General features: G+C 46.6%; 1 protein-coding gene across 1 annotated transcript; it reads right to left on the bottom strand.

Moving 5' to 3' along the window:
* Positions 1-7,654: 7,654 nt before the first annotated feature.
* LOC148214731 (lymphocyte antigen 6E-like) lies at positions 7,655-19,776 on the bottom strand. The gene is made up of 3 exons (XM_088148889.1): positions 19,447-19,776; positions 11,583-11,702; positions 7,655-9,430 (listed from the first exon to the last, which is right to left on the bottom strand). Exons 1-3 carry the CDS (start codon positions 19,496-19,498, stop codon positions 9,222-9,224), a joined length of 381 nt encoding a protein of 126 aa, XP_088005015.1. The 5' UTR covers positions 19,499-19,776; the 3' UTR covers positions 7,655-9,221.
* Between the last annotated feature and the right edge of the window lie 2,775 nt (positions 19,777-22,551).

The raw sequence follows: 22,551 nt of genomic DNA, 5'->3' as shown, positions 1-22,551 counted from the left end.
CACTGTTACATGTATGTTTATACATTATGTGAAATATATAGAGAGAGTATAAAATTGTGTATCAAAACAATGCCCTTCACCACCTTAGTATCATTCCATATTAAGACCTTCCTTCCTTCCTTCCTTCCTTCCTTCCTTCCTTCCTTCCTTCCTTCCTTCCTTCCTTCCTTCCTTCCCTTGATTGTAAACCCTTTTCCTAGGGAGAAGCTATCCTTGGAATGTACGCCTTCTCTTGTCTCTGTGGGAACAGCTTTTTATCTATCAGGGTTAGGGAAAAAGGCCTCCAAGTTTACAAACTGAAAAGAATGAAGCAGGATTCAAGTCCATTAATAACTGTCTGTTTCAACACTAAATATAAGAAAATATATATAGTTGTATGTAAATTCTATATATGTAAAATCTTCTATCCCAATGTTGGAAGAGCTGTAATAAAGGGCATTTGTTTGGGGCACCACAGGTGATGCAGAATCAGCTGTTTATTTTCCTGAGCCAGAATCCGGCCAATGAGTCACAGATTGTTTGATCCCCTTTTAAGTAAACCTGAGTGTTAGGGTTTTTCTTAAAATGGTGCAGAACAGAGACACAAAGACTGAATTTGTTTTTCCCACACAAAACCGTTTTATTGTACAAAATTAGACTCCTATCTTATTCTACCATCTTCCTAAGGCTATAAGGTTACAGCTACTTCTGTTCTTAATCTATACATTTCTGCCTTTGTGTTCTGTCTCTGTGTTCCGACGCCTCGGTTAGCACTCTGTTTTCCTGTCTGAGCTATTTCTTAGCCCCTTGGACCTTTGCTTTTCCCCCGGGGCGAGTCCCAGTCCCTTGGCAAGCGAAGGCCCTCTTCGCTCCTCTGCCGACTGGCGAATGGGCTTTTCTCTCCCCCCACCCCAGCACTCCCGCTGCTCCCTTCCTGGAGCTGGGGGGTGGCGCTCTGCCCCTGGGCCGCCGCACGCCAGGGGCTCGGCTGGGCTTGCAGGCTCTGGTGGGGCACGTTTCCTCCCCGCCTCTCAGCTCTGCCCCTCGGCGGTCTTGCAGCTCCAAGAACCGCTGTTGCAGTTTCTCTTTCCCGCGTCCCTGCGGCCTTCCCGGCGTGACACACCCACACGCACGCTTGCTTTCGGTTCTCTTTCTGCAAAACAATCCCTCCCATTTAGCCCTCCTTTGCAGGTAGCACCAAAACTCTGGATCCCAGGAAGGAAAAATGCCTGCTCCCTCCAGGCGGGGAGTTCACTCTTCCACGCTGACTTTTGAGGGCATGGCAGAAATAGGGTGTGGGGGTTACCAATTCCTCTTACGACTCATTGTCAGGACCGAGGCAAGAAGGAAGCGATCTCTGTACCCATCGTCTAGAAGGCACGTTTTCCTTAGATGGGGCAGCTTATCCACCATCATCTCTGGCTCGTCCCACAGAAAGGCATTTGCGTTACGTTTCTTACCTGTGGTATCAGCAAAACTGGAGCTAACAGAGTTGGGGTTTGACCAGGGTCATAAAATGTTGAGCTTGCACCCCTCGACAGAACACGCCAACAATCTCTGTGGTTAAGTGTGCAAACCGGCTAGAACAGGAAGACATTGATCAGGTGTGAAATCAAGCCTAAAGTCTGTGGGCGCTTTGAGACAGAAGAAAAGGAGAAGGGGGAGATGTGAAACCAGACAAGACTTCAAATAAAAATGTTCTAAAACCACGAAGTGTCTCAGATACAGAAAACTGCCAGTTGTCATGGACACTGCCACAGAGGGTTTGGAAACGTGTTAGGTTATTATGGGATGTTAGTTATGGAGTGCACATGCTCAGCTATGTAACCAATCATGTAATCTCTGATAATGAGGCTGTTTTCAAAAAGGGATAAACCATTCGTGTTTTCTGTTTTCGGGGCTCTCTTCTTGGGAAGGCGTCCTCAATTACTAAGGTGCCTTCATAAATGAGTAACTCAGTTTCTTGAGTCCAGTCTTTCATTAGGTTAAAGGGCTGGGCTGAAAACCATGATTTGTGGCCAACAGTAGTCTCTAGGGCAGTGTTTCTCAACCTCGGCAACTTTAAGACCTGTGGACTTCAGCTCCCAGAATTCCCCAGCCAGCCTTCTGGGAGTTGAAGTCCACAGGTCTTAAAGTTGCCGAGGTTGAGAAACACTGCTCGGGAGCAAAGCAAAGCCTCGCAATTTTCAGCACAACCCCATCTCTTCCCAGGGACAAGGTCATCTCAACTTCTCCTAACCACCATCCACACATGGTCCTTCATCATAAAATTAAAGCCCCCCTGTAGCCAATGTCAAGGTGTTCTGGGGATTTCATGGTCACACCCATGGCATTTTCTTGGCAGCAAGACCAAAAGCGTTTGCCCTTACCACTTCCAGGATTTGCCCAGTCCATCCTACACTCCTGGAATTTCCTAGGGGTCTCCTCTTGAAGTGCTAACCAGTTCAGAATCTGTTTTAGCATTTGGGGTCACCCAGAGTTGGTTTGGCCTGCCCCCTGCTGTTAGGTCCTTCTTCTTTTTTCAGTACAGATTTTTCTAAGCCATGTTTTGCTGAATCGTTGTTGAATAAACCAGTTCTGTGAATAACCAAAGATCTTAGCAAGTTGGGGGAACTAGACCATTCTTTTAACCCATAATATATTTATTTGTTAGGACAATAGCAAGGCTCTGTGAACTCAGGAATGGTAGTTTGTTAACCCAGGATTAAAGAGTTGTATGATTCCAGTCCATGTGAAAGGAAACAGAGATATTTTGGAGTGATTTCTTTAAAGATTATGATAATAATACATTATTTAAGAGAAACACTTGCATTTATTTTCCAGCATTCAAGGATATTTTTGTACACGCAAATTTTAAAAAACGATTAAAGTTAGTTTTTTAAAAAGTGTTTTGCTTCCAGATTTCAACAGTGTTTTCTTGGAGGTCTAAAGCAGTTTTCAGGAGGAAATTGGGGGCTGCATGCAACCAGCCCAAGGGTACTGGTGGCCCTCACCCCCCCCAATAAATTATAGCATTGATTCAAGAGTTGTATCTGAAATCATAACCCACCTAGTGGTAAACCAGCTTCCTCCCAATGGGTGTCCTCAGATATATGGGACTACACCTCCCATAATTTCCAGCTAGAATTCTTCATGGTGATGCTGGCTGAGGATTACTGGATTTGAAGTCCAATACCTCTTAAAGATACTGATTTAGGAAAGGCTGGAGAAGGAAATGCCGATCTACCCAGTATTCTGCCAAGAGAACCAGAGAGACATCCACAAGCAGGACAATATCAAGAATGTTGGAATAAAACCTGGATTAGCATAAGACAATATGTGGATTGACCCACTGAATCTGCCTAGACCTGAGAGAGCATCCATGTTTGAAAAAACAAATAGCTTATGTGAAAATATTTAATTTCTGGCTAATGATCAGCTTAATGAAAAGTTATACCAGAATGACCCCTTTGTTTGTCAAGATGATTAGTGAAAACAGTCATGCCAGGAAGGACAGGAAGACATTCCATTCTGGACCTCCACTGTTGTGTCAAAGATGCAGAGCACAAATTGTGGGGAGGACATGAACAATGAGTCCCTGCAAGCAGTAGCCAGATTGCCCATTTTGATGGATGGAGGCATTGTGGAAGACCAGTCTGTGAAGATAACGTTCCACAGCAGAAAACAATTTACCCCATTGGCCCCCTTCCAAATGGAGAATAAAACCACAATCATGCCCAGATTTGAAATACTTTTAAAATTGCCAGTCAGAATCCAGCACATTGCTCCACTAAGCAATATAAAAGAGGGAAGAAAAAGAACTGGATAATTTGGCTCTTCATTCAATTCCTTGCTCAGTTCTCTCTCCAATAACGTATCCTAGAACTTATCATCTTCTCATCAATTTTCATTTCCATGGGAACATGACCACCTGCTCTTCTTTCCCCGGGGTCTAGGAACAGATCGCTTCACAGACAGCTATTTTAATCCCTTTTGAATTGGAGCTAAGCAAGACATTCAGAATTATAAATGAGATTTTTCTATTATCTGTGCACCCTGCAAATAAGCAATTGTTAATTAATTGCTAAAAGTAACTTAGCTAAAAATAACCTACTGGGCTGAGTCATGTCAGTACTGTATGAATGCATTAAAGCTAGAGATGAGGGTGGAAATCATAGACCCCATAGCGTGCTGGCATTAATTGAACGTGATAAACTGTGCCTGTGGTGTCAGAGGATCTATTTAAGTTCTGCCCATATCCTGGTGGGAGCCTGGGCATCCTGTTTCTGCATCCAAGGCCAGGTGTGATCTTCTGGTTCATCCCTTCACACAAGCACTATAGGAACAGGTGCATTATGTGGAGGAAAGGCACAAACATCGCACAATTGGCATGTGAGATTAAACAGTTCTCTTCCATTGGTCATCCTGAGTTGTCTTTCTCTGTCCACCTTCTCTTGTACTAACCAATGCTAACCTGAGCCCCACACAGCCTCCCTAAAACAGGAGGACAATAGGACACATTCCTGGTGGCCCCAGTTAGGTCAATTACTTCCCTCGTTATCCCACTGAGTCAACATTGTGACTGACTGTGTATCTCTGGACAGTTTATGCTGCAATTGTATGAATGTGTATTAAAGGGAGAATTGTTTTGGGACTTTGACTTAACAAACCTATGCAGCCGATGTTGCAACATAACCTTTTGCCTTCTGTGGTTGTTGTGCCCACCAAAGATCCTAAACTGGCATAAAGTTAGCTAATCCAACCCTCATACTCCGGGAAGATGAGCCCTCCAAGTCACAAGGCATCCAGCAAGCTGGTGGGGAAGAGCAGAGGAGAAATGCGAGTCGTATTGCTGTTTATGACCTAGCTAGATTAAAGCTGAAAGTATGTACAGATGCTGAGGTGGCCAGAGGCAAAAGGAAAGTTTGACGCTGCAAAGATGTGTCTATCATTGGTACATGGACTGTCAGAAGCATGGTCCAAGCAACCATTAAGTTCTCAGAGGAGAAATCTCAAGATTAAAGTTGGACACTCTAGGAATCAATGGACTGGAATGGGTCACTTCATATCAGGAGTGGACAAGAAAAACACAGGAGGTATGGAGATGGAGATCATTAGGCACAAAAGGATGTCCAGGTCAGTGCTCAGATACAACCCGAAGATGATACAATGATCACAATTTCAGTCCAAGGCAAGTCAATCACTGTTAGTGTGATCAAAGTCTAAGGTCCATCCACAGATGCAGAAGAAGCAGATGTTTTTACGGTTCTGTGGCAACTTGCAACGTCTTATCAATACACCAGAAAGCAGATTTTGCTCACCTGGAGCTGTGGGGGAAGGGTTAGTTCAGCGCACACTGTGACCCAGGCTGATTCTTAAGCTGCAAGATTGGTTTATTTGGGCAGAGCAATTATGTTCCCTTAACATGTTTAGGGCATTTGGGTGAACACATCCTTTGTTTCTGTTCCTTCCTTCCAAGAATCCTTTTGGCCTTTAAACATTTCAGAAAGCAACTGAACAAGAGTAGCAAACCAGTTATGCTTTCAATTTCACAAGTATCAGCAGCAGCACGAAGAGCTACAATTATTTCGGGTTCTTCCCCAGATCTGCTCCTGACGTCAACGTTGTACTTTTACCTGAACTTGGATGCTTCTAAAAATCAGGAGCAAATTTGCTAGGAGAAGAGAAATGGAACAATCACCTGTTGCTTCTTATCAATCAGAGTGGCATGACATCTTCCTAGTCAGATGGAAAGATAGAGTGTAACTTCAGTAAATAAATGAGTGAACCCATAAATGAAATAAATGATATCAGATGCCCAAGATGTACTGGCAGTTCCCAGTTTATTTGGGGGGATTTCTTAGCGTCTGGATGTCGGAGAAAGACACCTTCACAAGTCCCAAGTATGTAGTGCTCCACCTTTCCTAATGATCAACCTGCAACCTTCCAAACAAAGGCAACTTACAACACACATAAATCACTCTCCAGAAATCATTTTCTTTCAAGTAAACCTAAACCAAGCTAGAGAATTGCACCCCTGAAAGTCTTACTCCTAAAGGAGAAAAAGATGAGCATCAAATATGGCCCAACGAGTTTGCAGTATTTGTTGTAAATCAACATGTTCAAAAGGAGTGGAAAGACCCAGTTGTACCTTATCCAGATACAGTGGGGCAAAAAAGTATTTAGTCAGCCACCAATTGTGCAAGTTCTCCCACTTAAAAAGATGAGAGAGGCCTGTAATTTTCATCATAGGTATACCTCAACTATGAGAGACAAAATGGGGGGGGGGGAATCCAGAAAATCACATTGTCTGATTTTTAAATAATTTATTTGCAAATCATGGTGGAAAATAAGTATTTGGTCACCTACAAACAAGCAAGATGTCTGGCTCTCACAGACCTGTAACTACTTCTTTAAGAGGCTCCTCTGTCCTCCACTTGTTACCTGTAGTAATGGCACCTGTTTGACCTTGTTATCAGTATAAAAGACACCTGTCCACAACCTCAAACAGTCACACTCCAAACTCCACTATAGCTAAGACCAAAGAGCTGTCGAAGGACACCAGAAACAAAATTGTAGACCTGCACCAGGCTGGGAAGACTGAATCTGCAGTAGGCAGGCAGCTTGGTGTGAAGAAATCAACTGTGGGAGCAAGAATTAGAAAATGGAAGACATATAAGACCACTGATAATCTCCCTTGATCTGGGGCTCCACGCAAGATCTCACCCTGTGGGGTCAAAATGATCACAAGAATGGTGAGCAAAAATCCCAGAACCACATGGGGGGACCTAGTGAATGACCTGCAGAGAGCTGGGACCAAAGTAACAAAGGCTACCATCAGTAACACACTACGCCGCCAGGGACTCAAATCCTGCAGTGCCAGACGTGTCCCCCTGCTTAAGCCAGTACATGTCCGGGCCTGTCTGAAGTTTGCTAGAGAGCATTTGGAGGATCCAGAAGAGGATTGGGAGAATGTCATATGGTCAGATGAAACCAAAGTAGAACGTTTTGGTCTCAACTCGTCGTGTTTGGAGGAGAGAGAATGCTGAGTTGCATCCAAAGAACACCATACCTACTGTGAAGCATGGGGGTGGAAACATCATGCTTTGGGGCTGTTTTTCTGCAAAGGGACCAGGACGACTGATCCGTGTAAAGGAAAGAATGAATGGGGCCATGTATCGTGAGATTTTGAGTGAACACCTCCTTCCATCAGCAAGGGCACTGAAGATGAAACGTGGCTGGGTCTTTCAGCATGACAATGATCCCAAACACACCGCCCGGGCAACGAAGGAGTGGCTTCGTAAGAAGCATTTCAAGGTCCTGGAGTGGCCTAGCCAGTCTCCAGATCTCAACCCCATGGAAAACCTTTGGAGGGAGTTGAAAGTCCGTGTTGCCCAGCGACAGCCCCAAAACATCACTGCTCTAGAGGAGATCTGCATGGAGGAATGGGCCAAAATACCAGCAACAGTGTGTGAAAACCTTGTGAAGACTTACAGAAAACATTTGACCTCTGTCATTGCCAACAAAGGATATATAACAAAGTATTGAGATGGACTTTTGATATTGATCAAATACTTATTTTCCACCATGATTTGCAAATAAATTCTTTAAAAATCAGACAATGTGATTTTCTGGATTTTTCCCCCCATTTTGTCTCTCCATAGTTGAGGTATACCTATGATGAAAATTACAGGCCTCTCTCACCTTTTTAAGTGGGAGAACTTGCACAATTGGTGGCTGACTAAATACTTTTTTGCCCCACTGTATAATAGCTAACTTTACAATCTGGCAATGAGTTAAAAAATTAATTTGTTTTTAAGAACTCTAGAATCACTGATGTTCTCATTTTTCATACTAGGTGACTATCAATGTTCTGAACACCATCCAGCTCAGAAGTTGAAGAATTTATTCTGGAATGACAGAAATTCGTTGAACAATTATCACTATTTCCAGTGGTAGACATTGGTACTAAATAATTAAATTAAACTAAATTAAATTCTGTACAAACACTTGGGTTTTGCATCTACTGCTTTCAGCTGAAAGGAAGAAAGACCTGAATTTAAGATACTCCAGCCCCAGGAAAATTAGACAGAAACAAGGTTATAAACACGCATACCAATTCTTTCTATCCCCAGTTTATCTTGTCACTGGTGCTGAAATCAATGTACACTGGGGAATTCTGGGAGTTGAAGTCCACACATCTTAAGTATCTGACTTACTTCTGAGTAAATCTTTTAAGATTTGAATCTTTGGAGTGGAGCAAAATGTCACAACATGGTGCAAATCCAAGAAATTCTTAGTGGAATTAGGAAAGTTCTACAGAGTGAAGTCTGTATTTAATACTTTCCATTTTGGGAGCATTACTCTTATATACAGTCTGCCTCCAGGGGGCAGCACCATTTGTGGAAACATTCACCAAAATTGCGAAGCCAATACTGGCGTTCTCAACTGGTCCTTGTAGGATCAGATTCAGGAAAAAGTTGCTGTTCGGCTCATCCCATTCAGGTATCCCTGAGAAAGGTCCTTTCAGTTTCTCTAGTAAAGCAATCCCTTACTGAACCATGAACCCACCCACCATAAGACTAAACCCAACTACAATATGGCTGAATGTCATGTGTAAACCCAATCCTTATCATCTGTACATCACGTTTCCTGGCTCAGCACATTGTGTGAGTCCAGCCAATTGTAGTTTATTTAACAAACCGTGGACTGCATGAATCCAGGCATTCACTTCTCCACAATGGACATCACGTGAAATATATTCCCTTGGTGTCTGAAACAGCCAGTTTATCAGCTTATCAAGGAGGAAGTCCAAGTAAGCATGCTGAGAACATTATCCCCAAGTTGATTTCCTTGCAAGCAAAGCTGCTTCAAGCGAGAAGGGGGGCTTGATGTTCTTCTCCCATGAGAAGCAAACAACCACCCAGAGGGGCATTTTTCAACTCAATAATAATATGTCCTGCTGTCCACTTCCCACACCTCTTGGCACAGATGTGGGATGGCATTTGCAAAGAGTAATTGCAAAGAAATTACAAAAAGCTGCAAAGTCATGATTAGGGAGGAAAGGAGAATTAGGCCCTTGACCCAGATAAAGGTCCACGTTGGTCGGACACAACCGAGGTATCCCAAGAACTAGACTGGACTACCACTGTTGATTAGCTAAAATAGGCGGAGCTCGGAAGCAAGCAGGAAATTCTTTTTAACATACAGCTTTCCAGGGTAGGTTTCGGTCCTCCCTGGGGGAGCTGCCATGTAGTCTCTCTTCACAGCTTGGCTCCAAAGATGTAGAAGAAACTGGCCAAGGTGCCCACTACCAGCAGCAAGGAGCTGCTCTTCACGCTGATGGCGCCACTCGTGTTGCACAAGGAGCTCTCACAGCACTTCACCGAGAAAGCCACCAGCCCCAGATCGATCTCTCCTTTAGGGCACGTCGGAGAACATTCTTTGGTGATCGACTCCGTTTGACGCTCACCTGGAGGTCAGGAAAGAAAGAGCATGATTGTTTTTTCTCCACCGGTTTCATTTTTTCAAGAGTGGCTGATTTAAATAATCAGTCTGGGTCTTCAGGCTGCCAAGTCTTCAGAAGAACCCAACCTCGGTTTTTTGTTTTTGTTTTTTATCCTTTAGCAATCAGCATTGGTCATACCAGCTGGAAAGAGTTTGTGTGATGGAATGGTTTGGCAAAGGCCGCGCTCCGGGAGATAAGCATTTCCTTAGCCCCCAGAAAGAGCGTGGGAAGGTGAAGAGGATGAGACTGGCACCACCCTAAGGAATTCACAGTGTTTGCTTGCTGGCTTCGGAAGTTTAGATTGAGTCTGGCAAGATTGATGTCAGGTTCAGCCCAAAGAACTCCACGAGACAGTACAGATACAGTTCTATTGCATTTATTAGCTTTCACCCACAAGACAGAAATCTCACCAGACTGAATCTAAACTCCCCAAGCCAGCAAGCAAGCACTGCGAATTCCTGCCAGTCTCATCCTCTTCACCTTCCCACGCTCTTTCTGGGGGCTAAGGAAATGCTTATCTCCCTGAGTGCGGCCTTCGCCAAACCATTCCATCACAGTTTGGCGTTTTTGGGACTTCCGGGGCACACATGGCGAACTGAAGACAGCTCTACAAAAGCAGAGCCAACGACCACGACAAAGTCCAAGGAACCGGTGAGTTCCTTGGGTCCTTGTCGGATAAGGACGGAATGGGAGATCACCCACATGTGCTCCAGACAGCTGCTCCCTGTGAGGAGACCGCAGGATAGCGGTTTTCCACAGGTTTGAGCTCCGGGAGACCAAGGGATCAGCCATCTTGCTTGCAACCACGGTGATTTTTGAAGGACACTAAGTTCGCAAACCTCACTTTCTAACCACTTTCAAAAATTGCCTATTAACCATCTTAAAGCTATTAGAGACCTTCAGAATGACAAGTTTGAAAAGTCTTCATCGGGGGAGTTTATCTTCAACTCTGAACAAAAGAAAAATGAATTACAACCTCAACAACTTAAAGAATTTGAAATAAACAGCAAAAAGCTAAATAAGATTTTGATCTAAGAAAGTTATAAATGGATTCAGGGTCCAGATAAATTTGGAATATTGACTTTTATTATAAGACTTTGGAATTAACTATAAAACATAAACAACTTCTTGTGGGAAACAGACTTATTTTGGTTACCCTAGCAATTGCAAGTCATAACAAAAGGTAAGTGATGATTTCAGAAACTGGACACTAGAGGGGACTAAAGAATTTAAGCAGAAGAAAAAAATAAATGCATCATTTCAGTTATACTAGGAGTTACAAAATGCTGACTTTTTGCTGACATCAGATTGAAAAGTTGATGTTTTATGGCTTTGCTTATAGATAAGGGATGGGATATGGGAGGAAGAGATATCTGGTTAACCCTATGGGGTGAAGAGTTATTGAATTGTTTATACTTGTTGTGATAAAGGTTGGAAGTCATTTCTTTATATACAGTATTTCTTTTTATTATATTCTTTCTTTTCTTTTTCTTCTTTCTTTTTCTTTTCCTGCATTTTTAATTCTTTGTTTCCAATCTCTTCTCTTTCTCTAAGTTTAGTTTGTATTAGTTTTTACTCCTGTAATTAAAAGTCTTAATGAAAATTACATTTTTTGAAAACAGAAAGTGTTTGGGGGTTTTGGTTTGTTCGCAGGGAAGGGAGCATTAAAAGCTTCAAAATACATGTATTAAGAAGCATAACCTATCAGTACTGAGCTCCTTGAAAGCCAGAAATGCAGGCGAAAAAGTTGTATCATCAAAAATTGATGGCCCAACCTGGGGGCTGCATATTTAAGGCAGGGTTTCTCAAACTGGCAACTTTGAAGACATGTGGACTTCAACTCCCAGAACTCCCCAGCCAGCATGCTGGTTAGGAATTCTGGGAGTTGAAGTCCACATGTCTTCAAAGTTGCCACGTTTGAGAAACACTGGTTTAAGGCAAAAATATGTGCTCTGTTTGACCAAGAATCATCTAAGAAGCTGTTCTGAAAGGGGAGAGCCCACCTCTTCCGGAGTGAGGGTTGCAATGCAGCCCTTGGATGAAATGCCAGTAAAGAAAACCAACATTTTCTTGTACTTCTAGCAGGAAAGGGTGCCAGAATGCTTCAACCACTTACCAACACGTCCACCAAAGTATTTTGTAATGCAGTACTTCTCATGTTCATCACAAGCCTTCGTATTCAAGCAACCCCAGTTGCTTTTTGCTTTGTCACATACGAAGCACGTCAGCGAGGACACTGCAAAAGTGCACACAGGCACAAACACAGAGACACGTTCATTAGAGCCAGGTAGTGAAATGGAGATGGGTCCTCATGAGGACCTTATTGGCATCGCAAACAAAAAATGTGATCACAATCCAAGGAGGTGGTTTCTATTCTACCTTCCTTCCAGATGTTCAGAGTAACTTAAATGAGGATTTCCCTTGATTTCGCTCCCGCAGCAACAATCCTTTGAGGAAGTTGGGCTGACAAGCTGACATCCAGCCAGCTTCCATGGCTGAAGGTTCACACAGCTTGCTGAGCTACAGCTGAACTAACGCCTGAGCAAGTTCTGTGAACCAGACAAGAATCACAGACTTACAGATGTGGAAGGGCTTAGAGGTCATTTAGTCCACCTGCTATTCAGCACGGGTCCACTAAAGCAGTGGTTCTCAACCTCTGCAATTTCAAGATGGGTGGACTTCAACTCCCAGCATTCGCAGCCAGCATGGCTGGCTGGGGAATGCTGGGAGTTGGAGTCCACCCATCATAAAGTTGCTGAGGTTGAGGAACTCTGCACTTAGAGACCTCAACTGTTCATTTAATCCAGGGCAAAATCCTGACATTGCCACAAAGAAATTATTGATAATGTGTCCCCTACTTGGAGCATAGTCCAACCCCAATCAGAATCATGAAGTGAAGTGAAATGAAGCTTGATGGTCATTTACACAAAGTCCCTGTTTATACAAAGACCACGTTCAAACAACACACTCAACCTAGTGGCTTGATTGTCCCATTTTCTGCATTCACAGAACGTAATGAATCATGAAGTACCTCCAACGGGCCACGTCTGTACGATACATGAGCTCCCAAACTATTACCCAGAGCTGAAGCTCAACAAGGTTGTTGGGGATCCAGCTGCCTGATTTGTTAAAGGGCCTGACTAAGAGAGCAACAGCCCCCAAATTTGTGCATGTGTTTCATTAAAACAGGCTGATGTTACATCCTAACACAGCACCTGCAGAAGAACCAGGTCCTCAAAGCCTTTTTGAAGGCCAGCAGAATTTCAGATGTTCTTCCATAGAGCAGGTGTGGGGACAGAGAAGGCCCATATGATGACACTATTTAATTGGTGTTTACACTATTTAATTTGTCCAATGAGTCATAGCTTTGATCCATTTAAACAACATTCACATTCATTCATGACGTCAAGTCTCATAAGTAGCATATAAATGTATGGATAACGCAGAATTCTTGCTTCTGCTGAATGCTTAAGCAAATTTACAACATAAATAAATCTCTCTCAAAAGCTGTGCAACAGCCCTTCTGTGGACCTCAGGACCAGTCTGAATTAATTACTAAAGATTTTATCATCTAATCTTCTCTTTCCCCAGAAAATAATGCCAGCCTTCTGCTTATTTTTAGTAAGTCTCTTCAGCGCCCTAGTTTGGAGGCTGATCTGCATTTCCATCCCTCTTCCATCACTTTATCTCAACTGTTTGATGCCTCTTGAGAAATCTGTCACGATACACAGAAACCCAGCCAACGTGCTAATCTGGCAAGCCAACATGGTCTGTGCTCAGTCTGCAAGCTAAGATCTTACATGGCTGGTGCTTTTCCATGACCAACCCTGAATCCTCTCTCTAAGAGGACTTAATAGGAGGAGAGCCTTTGTAGCAAATCAGGAGATCGGTAGCATCTTTTCCAGCTCACACATTTTTGTAAAAGGCAGACGCTTCCATGCCTCCAAGATTCCTTCTGATTTTTTAATCTGTAACGGGTTTAGTATATAGTCAGAGGCTCCCCTTAACCTGGAAAGAACGGCTCGTCAACTGTAAATCAGGAATTTTCACTCCTGCTCTTGCTTGGCTGAGATGAGAGTTGGGTAGAAACGGTCCTTGGAAATTCTTCAGCAACTCTGTGGGCAGAGGATGAAGCATCTATTTGGAATTTCTCCAGAGAAATCCTGGATTTCTATGCAATTCCTTTGGAACTTCACAGCAGGGCCTGGACCAGGAGAGTCAACAGACCTTTGGAAAGAGGATCTGACATCAGACCAGCCATTCCCAGCTACTCCTTGTCCCCCTGGTCACAAGACTGCCACGCTCACCCCACAAGAATTTCTCTGAACTTTGTTCTTCTTTCAAAGACAAAAGCAAATCGTTGGAGCTTTAGAGAAATGGTATTTGCTCAGCTAGTTTTTCTTCTTGCAAATATTTCACTATCAATCTAGGTTACATCATCAAGGCTTTGACCCAAGGGAGTGGGGTTTCTTAACCTTTTATGCATGCCAGCTCGTCCTACCTGTTTTGATTGGGGTTACTGTGCTGTATGCCTGTTTCACACAATTTTTTTGGTTTTCCAGGGCATATAAAAGTTAGGTTTACACTATTACTGTAGTCTGTTAAGTGTGCAATAGTATTATGTCTAAAAAGACAATGTACATGCCCTAATTAAAAAACATGATTGCTACAAATGCTAATCATCATTTGATAGACTTGCTCAATGCAGGGTTGCCACAAACCTTCAATTTGTAAAAAAAGAAGAAGCAGTATCTGTTGAAGTGCAATAAAGTGAAGTGCAATAAAATGAGGTATGCTGTAGTTTGTAGACCCTGTTTATCTCTACTCTGACCTAGCAGAATGGCAGGCTTCTAGAAATTCTCTGGCATTCTTGAAAATGGCTTGATCTAAAATGGTTACAGCTTCCCAGTGGAATCTGTGGTTAAATTTGTCCAGGTGTTGCAAAATCAAAGTGTTTTCATCATGTCTTCTGGCTGCCCGCTGGTATTCATGGACGTGTTCTGCTATACGCAACCGGTTCGCTTCTTTTCGAAATGGTCTCTTAGCAAAGATGTTGAGCAAGATATTCTTTTCCAGTTTTCTCTACGCAGCCCTAAAGTAAGTAGCAGCCTCCTTTTGAAGCCCCCTGGGTCGGTCTCCGTCCTTTGAGAAAGGTGCTCTCACTGGAGAAGCTCCAGCTGCAAATGGAGACATTTGCAAGCTGGATTTGCAGAACGCCTCGGTTGGAAGTCAAGGGACTGGAGGAGGCGTGCATGAAAACAGAACTGGGCAAACAGTGGGAATGGAGGAGGAGGAGGGCAGAAGGTGAAGCAGCCAACGGCAAAACGGAAGGGAAGGGAAGGGAAGGGAAGGGAGGGGAGGGGAGGGGAGGGGAGGGGAGGAAGGAAGGAAGGAAGGAAGGAAGGAAGGAAGGAAGGAAGGAAGGAAGGAAGGAAGGAAGGAAGGAAGGAAGGAAGGAAGGAAGGAAGGAAGGAAGGAAAGGAGGGCCAAGGGATTGGAAAGCCAGCCTCATCTTTCATCTTTCCCAGTGACAGCCCCGGGGCCATCTCTTCAGTCATGCCCTTGGGCGAGTCCCAAGGATGGAGGCTGCTCAGAGGGGCTGGAAAAAACTGCACACCTCTATTGCCTGAAACCAAAAGCAGGCCAGAACGTGGTCCCTCTGCAGAGCAGGGAGATGGAACTCAAGCAGAGGACAAACATGTTTGCTGACCAAACCCACCGGCAATCTTTATTTATTTATTTTTTTGCATTCTTTTGCAAAGGTGAAACAACCTTGGAGGATCTAAGGGCCTCGGAAGGGCCAGGGGGAGGAAGAGGAGGAAGCGTAATCCGTTCTCATCCTGCAGTTCAGGTTCCCAGAAACTCCTCCTCCCAAGCAGCCCCCCCCCCAAAGGGTAGCTGTGCTCCTTTGGAGAGAAAGGCGCTTGCAGGGGGCGTGTGAGTGTTTGTGTGTGAGTGTGGGTGTGTGTTTGTGGGTGTGGTGGGGATTACAGTGACTTCACCCCTCCCACCCTGCTGTTTGCTACTATTAACAACCTCCCATAATTGTCCCATCTTGTCTTGCAGCTTCTTTCCAACATCTCTACTTAAGTGCCATCCCATTTGTGGTGATGGTGACAATTACTATTACGCTATGTTTACATGTTTTAATTTATTTATATATCAAATCTGTCACCACCCATCTTGTTGAAACGACTCTGGGTGGTTTACAAAACTCCAGGCAGGCAGCAAATGTGGGGGGTTCCTTCTCACTTTCACCCCACCACAGACCTGGAAGCAGAGAAAGAGACTCGGCCAGGGTCTGGAGAACCCCAAATTTCCCTATCTTTAGAATGTATTTGTTGTTTTAAACTTTAAACTTGGTGGTTGCTTTATTATGTTTTTATTCTGTTTTTAACTGTCAGCTTCCCAGAGTCATGCATATGAGATGGGTGGCCACGTAAATTTATTAACAGGTATGTATTTACATCCCATCTCCCTTTCCTTCAGCTCTCAGATCAGAGAGATTCAGATACTGCATTGCATCACGCCCTCTCCTAGGAGATTTTACATACACTGAAACCCAAATCGCTTTGCTAGACAGGGCAGACCTTGGTAAGTTCTTGGACGGGAGACCACGAAGAGCACAGGCTAGGCTAGGAAGTTGAAACACTCCCCTGGAAGAATTCAACAGCACTTCTGCGCCGTTACCAAGATAACCACGTGTCTGCGTCCGCGTAGTTGCCTGGAATCCAGCTTGACTCAAAGGGCACTTTTCTCTCTGACCTGCACTTTCTCAAGGAGCCTCAGCCCCATCTGAAACACTGAGAGGTGAAGAAGTGCCTCTGGGAACGCACAGAGGGCCTTTCCAGCAGAGGACAGGTCCTCTCCAGTCAGGGGGCAGTGTTTGTCAGAAAAGGGGGCAGGACAACGGACAAGGCATTCCAAAAGGGACGCCAGGTTTGCCAACTGACCAGAAAGCTGGCCTTGGCCAGGTCCTGGGCGCCGAGCAGCCGCCGGGCTGAAGAGAACCAGCGAGGGAAGCTTTTCCCAGCTCACAGAGAAATATTGCTACACACAAGGGCAGATGCAGAGCAAAAAATCTGGCAACCATTCCGGCCAATCGTTTATCCAAAGAGGCAACTGGAGTGGAGGGAATATTTATCCCCACGAAGCTTTTTTATCCCTCTGAAACTCTGGAAGGAGCTACTGGGAATTCTTTCTTCTGAGCCCCGTGGGAGTGGGAGAAGCCCGCCCCTCTTCCGGGCAGCATCGTTATGCCCTGCGCTGCATTTCCTGTGCTCTCCTTGCTATTCCTTCAGCCCTTTCAGGGGAGGGGAACGCCTCCTCCCCAAGTGAGTGTGCTGTTAGCAACAGCCGTGGCACCGTCATGCTTCGCACACTCTCTAAGAACGGAGAGGAGCGGTTTTTTTTTTTAAAGAACATCTCTGCACCCTTGCCCACACCCTTCCTCAAACCACCCAGTGAGAACCGACACGGGACCACCCCTCTTCTCCGCAAATCCAGCAACTCCTGCACAACAAACTCTCTCCCAGAATTCAGGAACTTTGTACCACCCCATCCCAGATCCTGCACGCGCACACACAACCCAATTCCTGACTAACCCACTGCCATTACATGGGTCAAGCATCCAAAACGATGTCTAGAAACCCTCTGCCAGCTGTACCCTCCCATGTGGGCAGCTCGCAAGGGGAAATGGGCTGTGCTTCTCTCTCTCTTTTCTTTTTTTTCACTTGCCCAGGTGACAGCTGAGTTAGGCTCCTGCAGCAAAGACAACCGAGGGCCCCATCTTGGGAAAGACGCCCCTAACGCACGAGAAATTGGCCAGCTCTGGCCAATTTCTCACGCATTAGGCGAGTCGTTCTCAAGCTGGGTGCCCTCCAGATGCAAGGATTTAATTCCCAGAATTCCCACCTGCCCTGCCAGGGCTGAAAATGCTGGGAACTGACACCGACACATCTGAAGGGCAGTGCCCAGGCTGGAGAAGGTGGCTGGTGGTGTTAAGAATTTGGTGGCAGGTTGGGGTAGGCGGGCAGAAGAAGTCCTTGTGGATGAGTTGATGATGTGGGCTGTGATGTGCGAAAGCTGGCACAAGCCTTGTTCAGCCATCAAGGTGCCACAGGATGCTTTCCTGCTTCTCTTCCCTCCCTCCCTCCCTCCCTCCCTCCCTCCCTCCCGCTTTTCCTCCAACCCACCCCTTAAGCATTAGACAGGGAGGGGCGGAGAGAAAAGGCAGGTGTCTGCGCCCCACCCTGGCTTAGATGCTCTTTCTCCCCGGCCTCAGTCCGGGCCTGCTGCAATTAGAACAAAATGACACAGGGAGCCAAAAGAGGGCAGCTTTGGGGCAGGCCACACCCGGCCCTTCACACACCCCAAAGCACCAGCACATAAATACATATAGGCATATTTGGCGGGGAAGGGGGCGTCGCAGTGGGAAAGCAAAGAGGTTCTTCTCTCTCCAACTTATGAATAATTATAACTAATAATAGCTCATTAGAGCCTAGTTAATTAATAACCTCAGCCCAAAGGAGAAACGAGCATCCTTTGTCCCTCCAGAGAGAAGCTGCATCAGCTCCCTTCAGAGAAGCCCAAACTGATGGACTTTTGCAACCACTCAGAGTTTATCCAAGGGTGGCTGGTGTGGGTCTTCCGGGCTGTGTGACGTGTTCTGGAAGTTTTGTTTCCTAACGTTTCGCCAGCACCTGTGACCGGCATCTTCAGAGTGCAGGAGCACAGACAGGAGCAGTTCTCTCTGTGCCCAGGGTGATGTGACCCTTTTGTGGGTATTTATAGAGATCTGAGGGGGGGAGGGATCTATAAATACCCACGAAAGGGTCACCTCATCCTGGGCACAGAGAGAACTGCTCCTGTCTGTGCTCCTGCACTCTGAAGATGCTGCTCACAGGTGCTGGCGAAACGTTAGGAAACAAAACTTCCAGAACTCGGCCACACAGCCCGGAAGACCCACACCAGCCATCGTATGCCGGCCGTGAAAGCCTTCAACAATACATTTATCCAAGGGGTTAGCTTAATTCCTGGATCTTCCTAACTGCGTCCACGTTCCCCTTCCAGCCCCACCTGCTCCGACTGGCCCCCTTCTCAAACTGGCATCTTGCCAACACTTTGGTCTGCAAAACATGGATGGGGAGAGGGTTGCCCTAGGTGACCTCCAAGATCCCTTCCATTCTAGAGCATTCTCAACCGTGGCCACTTTAAGGTGTGTGGACTTCAACTCCCAGAATTCTCCAGCCAGCATGCTTGAAGGTGTGTGGACTGCTGGCTGGAGAATTCTGGGAGTTGAAGTCCACACACCTTAAAGTGGCCAAGGTTGAGAATCACTGGTCTAGAGAGACTGGTCTTTCCTTGCTGCACCCAAAGCAGGTTCACACAACACACCTGCCCAGGGACCCCGACCGGGGTTTCCCTAACTGATCCAATGTTCTGAGACTGCATATTCCATCGACCCACTAGCCAGCCCCACAGGTGCCTCTTAGGCGCCATGCTAGGCGAAACTACGATTGGTTACTTAGCTGTGAACCCAGCCAGCCAGCCAGCCCCAGCTGCGCTCAGGAGGGCTCCAACCCAGCCGGTCGATGCAGTTTAGAGGTCAGGGTGTCCTCCGCGCCCAGAGAACTGGGTCCACTGAAGAAACCGCAGTCTGGTTAAGCCAGCCGCGGCAGTGCCGTCTAAAGCAGGGGATGCGAAAGACCTTGGCGAGGCCTTCCTTTTTCAATGCGAAGTACAGCTGCGGGCGGAGACCAGATCCCAGCAGCCGGACGGAGAACCGGACCGCTTTCTGCGGGCCAAGCGGCCGCTCGGCAAAGCTCGCGGCGCAGGTCGCCGGGGCTTTGAACCCCCTCCCTCCAGCTCCCCGCGCTCCTCGGGACGACGACCCAGCGGAGTTCGCCCATCGTCCCCGCCGCGAGGGGCCGAAGCACGAGGCGCCCACCGCAGCGCAGCCACGAGCCCGGGAGCCTTACCCGTCTGCAGGCAGAGCAGGCCGGCCAGCAGCGCGGCGAAGAGCGGCTTCATCGCGGCCAGCAGCGGACGGTCGCGGGCGCAGGGAGGAAGCGATGCGCGGATCGGAGGCGGCGGCGCCTGCTTCGCGCGGCATATAAGGACCGCGCGGCGAGGGCGGGACGACCGGCGAGCGACGCCCAGCCCAGCCCCGCGGGACGGCCGCAGCCCCGCCGCCCTGGCGCGCTCCTGCTGCGGCTGCTCCCTGCGTTGTAGACGCCACCGCCGGCAGCCCCGCGAGCGGGGCGGAGGGGCTGAGCCGGGCGTCCGCGACACTCCGGCGCGCCTCCGCCCGAGCCCGGCCCCGGCCCCGACCCTTCCGCCCTCCAGTCGAGCCCCCGCCCCTCCCTGTTTTGCGCTGGGTAGGCCCCCCCGCGAGGAAGATCTAGGGCGCCTCCCCTGGCCAGCGGGCGGCGGGGCTGCTGAGCGGGCGTCCCGGGGATTCCGCCTGCCCAAGGCTTCTCTTCCTCCCTCCCACCCTTAGGCCAAGTCAACTAGTGGCAGCCCTCGGGGATGCCCCTCCCTGGGCGGGCGGGGGCCTCCTGCCTTCCCCCCCTTCCGCGGAGCCTTTGTGGTCTCGTCGCTGTGGGGAGCCGCTGGCTTCGCTACCCCCCTGACAGCATCTCAGAGGGATCTCAGAGGGACTTTCCTGCTTGAGCTGGCCTAAGGTGGTGCATGGTTCATTTTCTTTTCTCTGTGTTTTCCTTTCATTCCCTGCGCTTTGAAGATGACTTGGGGATTGTCCCTTTCCTGGTGCCAAAAGATGCTGGGTTTCCACCCAGATGGATGACTCATGTCTTCTGCAGCACAATTACAGACATTGGTTCTCAATATCCTGGGGCCAAGACACTCTTGGAATCATCTCTTCGTTCTTGAGACGTGGGTATTTCTTCCCCAGAGAGCGTTGAGTTCCAGATTCAAATTCGTGCTTGGTTACGAAGCTCGATACAAGGCTTCAGTCAGTCACCTCAACAGAGACAGAAGCCAGGAGACAAGGTTCCAGAGACTTTGAAGGCAAGAGTCAGTCTGTTATTCCACATCTGTTGAAAAACAATGAAATAGTGGAAGGGAAACCATGTACCCTGGCTCGAACTTTTAGAAGAAAAGTGGCATATAAATGCAGATTATATTCTCATACTACGAGCCCCTTTAGCTTAGCATAGTCTATCAGGACTGATGGCAAAGGTAGTTTATCCCATCCGGGGTCCTATAAACAAGAAAAGCTTTCAGGGACTGACTCAAGGGTCATATCACCTGGTATAATCTATCAGAACCATCGGAGGATGGGAATGGACAGGAACAAAGCTGGACATGCCCGCACAACTAAGAAGTGAAAACAGGGCTGTTGATTTCTCCACAAACGCAGTGCAAAGTGCATTTACAAGCCTTTCTGTATATGCTCTGTTTATATACGTGTATATCTGTCTGTAGCAACCGAGTGTAAATTTGCACTCTAGCTTAATCTTTGGAACTTAATTAAAAGACTTAACTTGCTACTACTTTGTTTATAATACAAAAGTGCTTTGCTGTTAATCTCTTCTGCCTCCCACACTCACTTGTCCAGAGGCATAGGGATGCTCCTAATTTCTCCCTTTAATGTTCCCTTGCCCAGCTCTCCAACTCCTGAACCACATGGAGTTTGCTCTGCCATCCTCTACAGCAGTGTTGCTCAACCTTAGTTGTTTTAAGATGCGTGGACTTTGACTCCCAGAATTCCCCAGCCAGCCTGGGGAATTCTGGGAGTTGAAGTCCAAACATGTCGCTAAGGTTGAGCAACACTACTCTAGAGTCCAGGGTTGGGTCTTCTTTGTGCTGGCCCTTTTTGGCAGGTTCTTCTTGGGCTTCACCTGTTTTGGGCAGTTCCTGGATCTTCTCCCTGGCCATGGATCCTCTGCCTTCTGACTCTCCCATCCGTTGCCTCCTCTGCTCCACACCCCATCCGGCCATCTCTCCCTCCACCAGCACCTCCCGCCCAGCCTAGAACTCCCCTTCCAACTGTCTACCTGCTCTGGCCCTTCTACTTCTTTCTTCTGAACCCTATATCCCAGCCTGCAGGCACTTCTAAGGAGCTGTAAACCTTTTTTCCCCTTTCTCTGCCAGTGCCAACATGCCTAAGTTGGGCACTGATAGTCAGACCGCTGCAGAGGGAAGAAACCTCTGACTTTGACAGTCACACATAACATTCTTCTGTTTCAAGGCAGCCAGGACTGACCACAGGGTATTGATAGTGGCCGATCCCATCAGAGCTCCTAAAAACCAGGCAAGCTTTGCCTTCTACATCTTAAGGCAGCGTTTCTCAACCTTGGCAGCTTGAAGATGTGTGGACTTCAGCTCCCAGGATTCCCCAGGCTGGGGAATTCTGGGAGCTGAAGTCCACACATCTTCAAGCTGCCAAGGTTGAGAAACATTGTCCTAAGGCTGTTGGCCCCAGAAGCAAGGATTGGCAAATGACAGTGTTGTACATTATGACATTATCAAGGAAATGAAGCTGTTTCTGGACTCTGTTGGGTGTCACGATACAGAAACATAATTACATCATTGGTGTGATGATGTCATGACCTGTGTTATTTTGTGGTCATTGTGGCTTGTTATGGACACCTACGCATCTGGCGGTGGGCAGGGGGAAGGGAAATCTCATATGCCATGTTGTCATCGTAGAACTGACATGAATTATTTCATTCGCATAAGTTGCCTCATGTCATACATGGTGATGGGTTATACAGGATGCTTAAGAACAGCACCCGTAACTGGCAATAAAATTTATTGTAAATGTTAACGTGAGCAGAAGGTTCTCAGATTTGGCATCAATGCAACTATAATTTACTTGGCCACTAGATGGATTGATTGATTGATTGATTTTATCACATTTGTATGGCCACCCATCTCACCTCGTGACTCTGGGTGGCGTACATAAGACCATCAAAACACATAAAAACCATTAAAACAACCAATTCAAATTAAAAAGGTAAAAACAAAACAAAATAAAAAAGATTTAGAGGCAGGACAGCAAAAATCAGCCCCTTGAAATGCAGCATTTAGCTTTTGCTCTGGGGGAAGAAGTAATGGGA

This window comes from Python bivittatus, unplaced genomic scaffold (genome assembly GCF_059951505.1).
Source record: "Python bivittatus isolate LINGU-HERP-01145 unplaced genomic scaffold, Pbiv_v1 ctg000590_np1212, whole genome shotgun sequence".
NCBI lineage: Eukaryota > Metazoa > Chordata > Lepidosauria > Squamata > Pythonidae > Python > Python bivittatus.
Note: the sequence above shows the minus strand (reverse complement) of the source record. Positions and strands in the feature narration are given on the sequence as shown.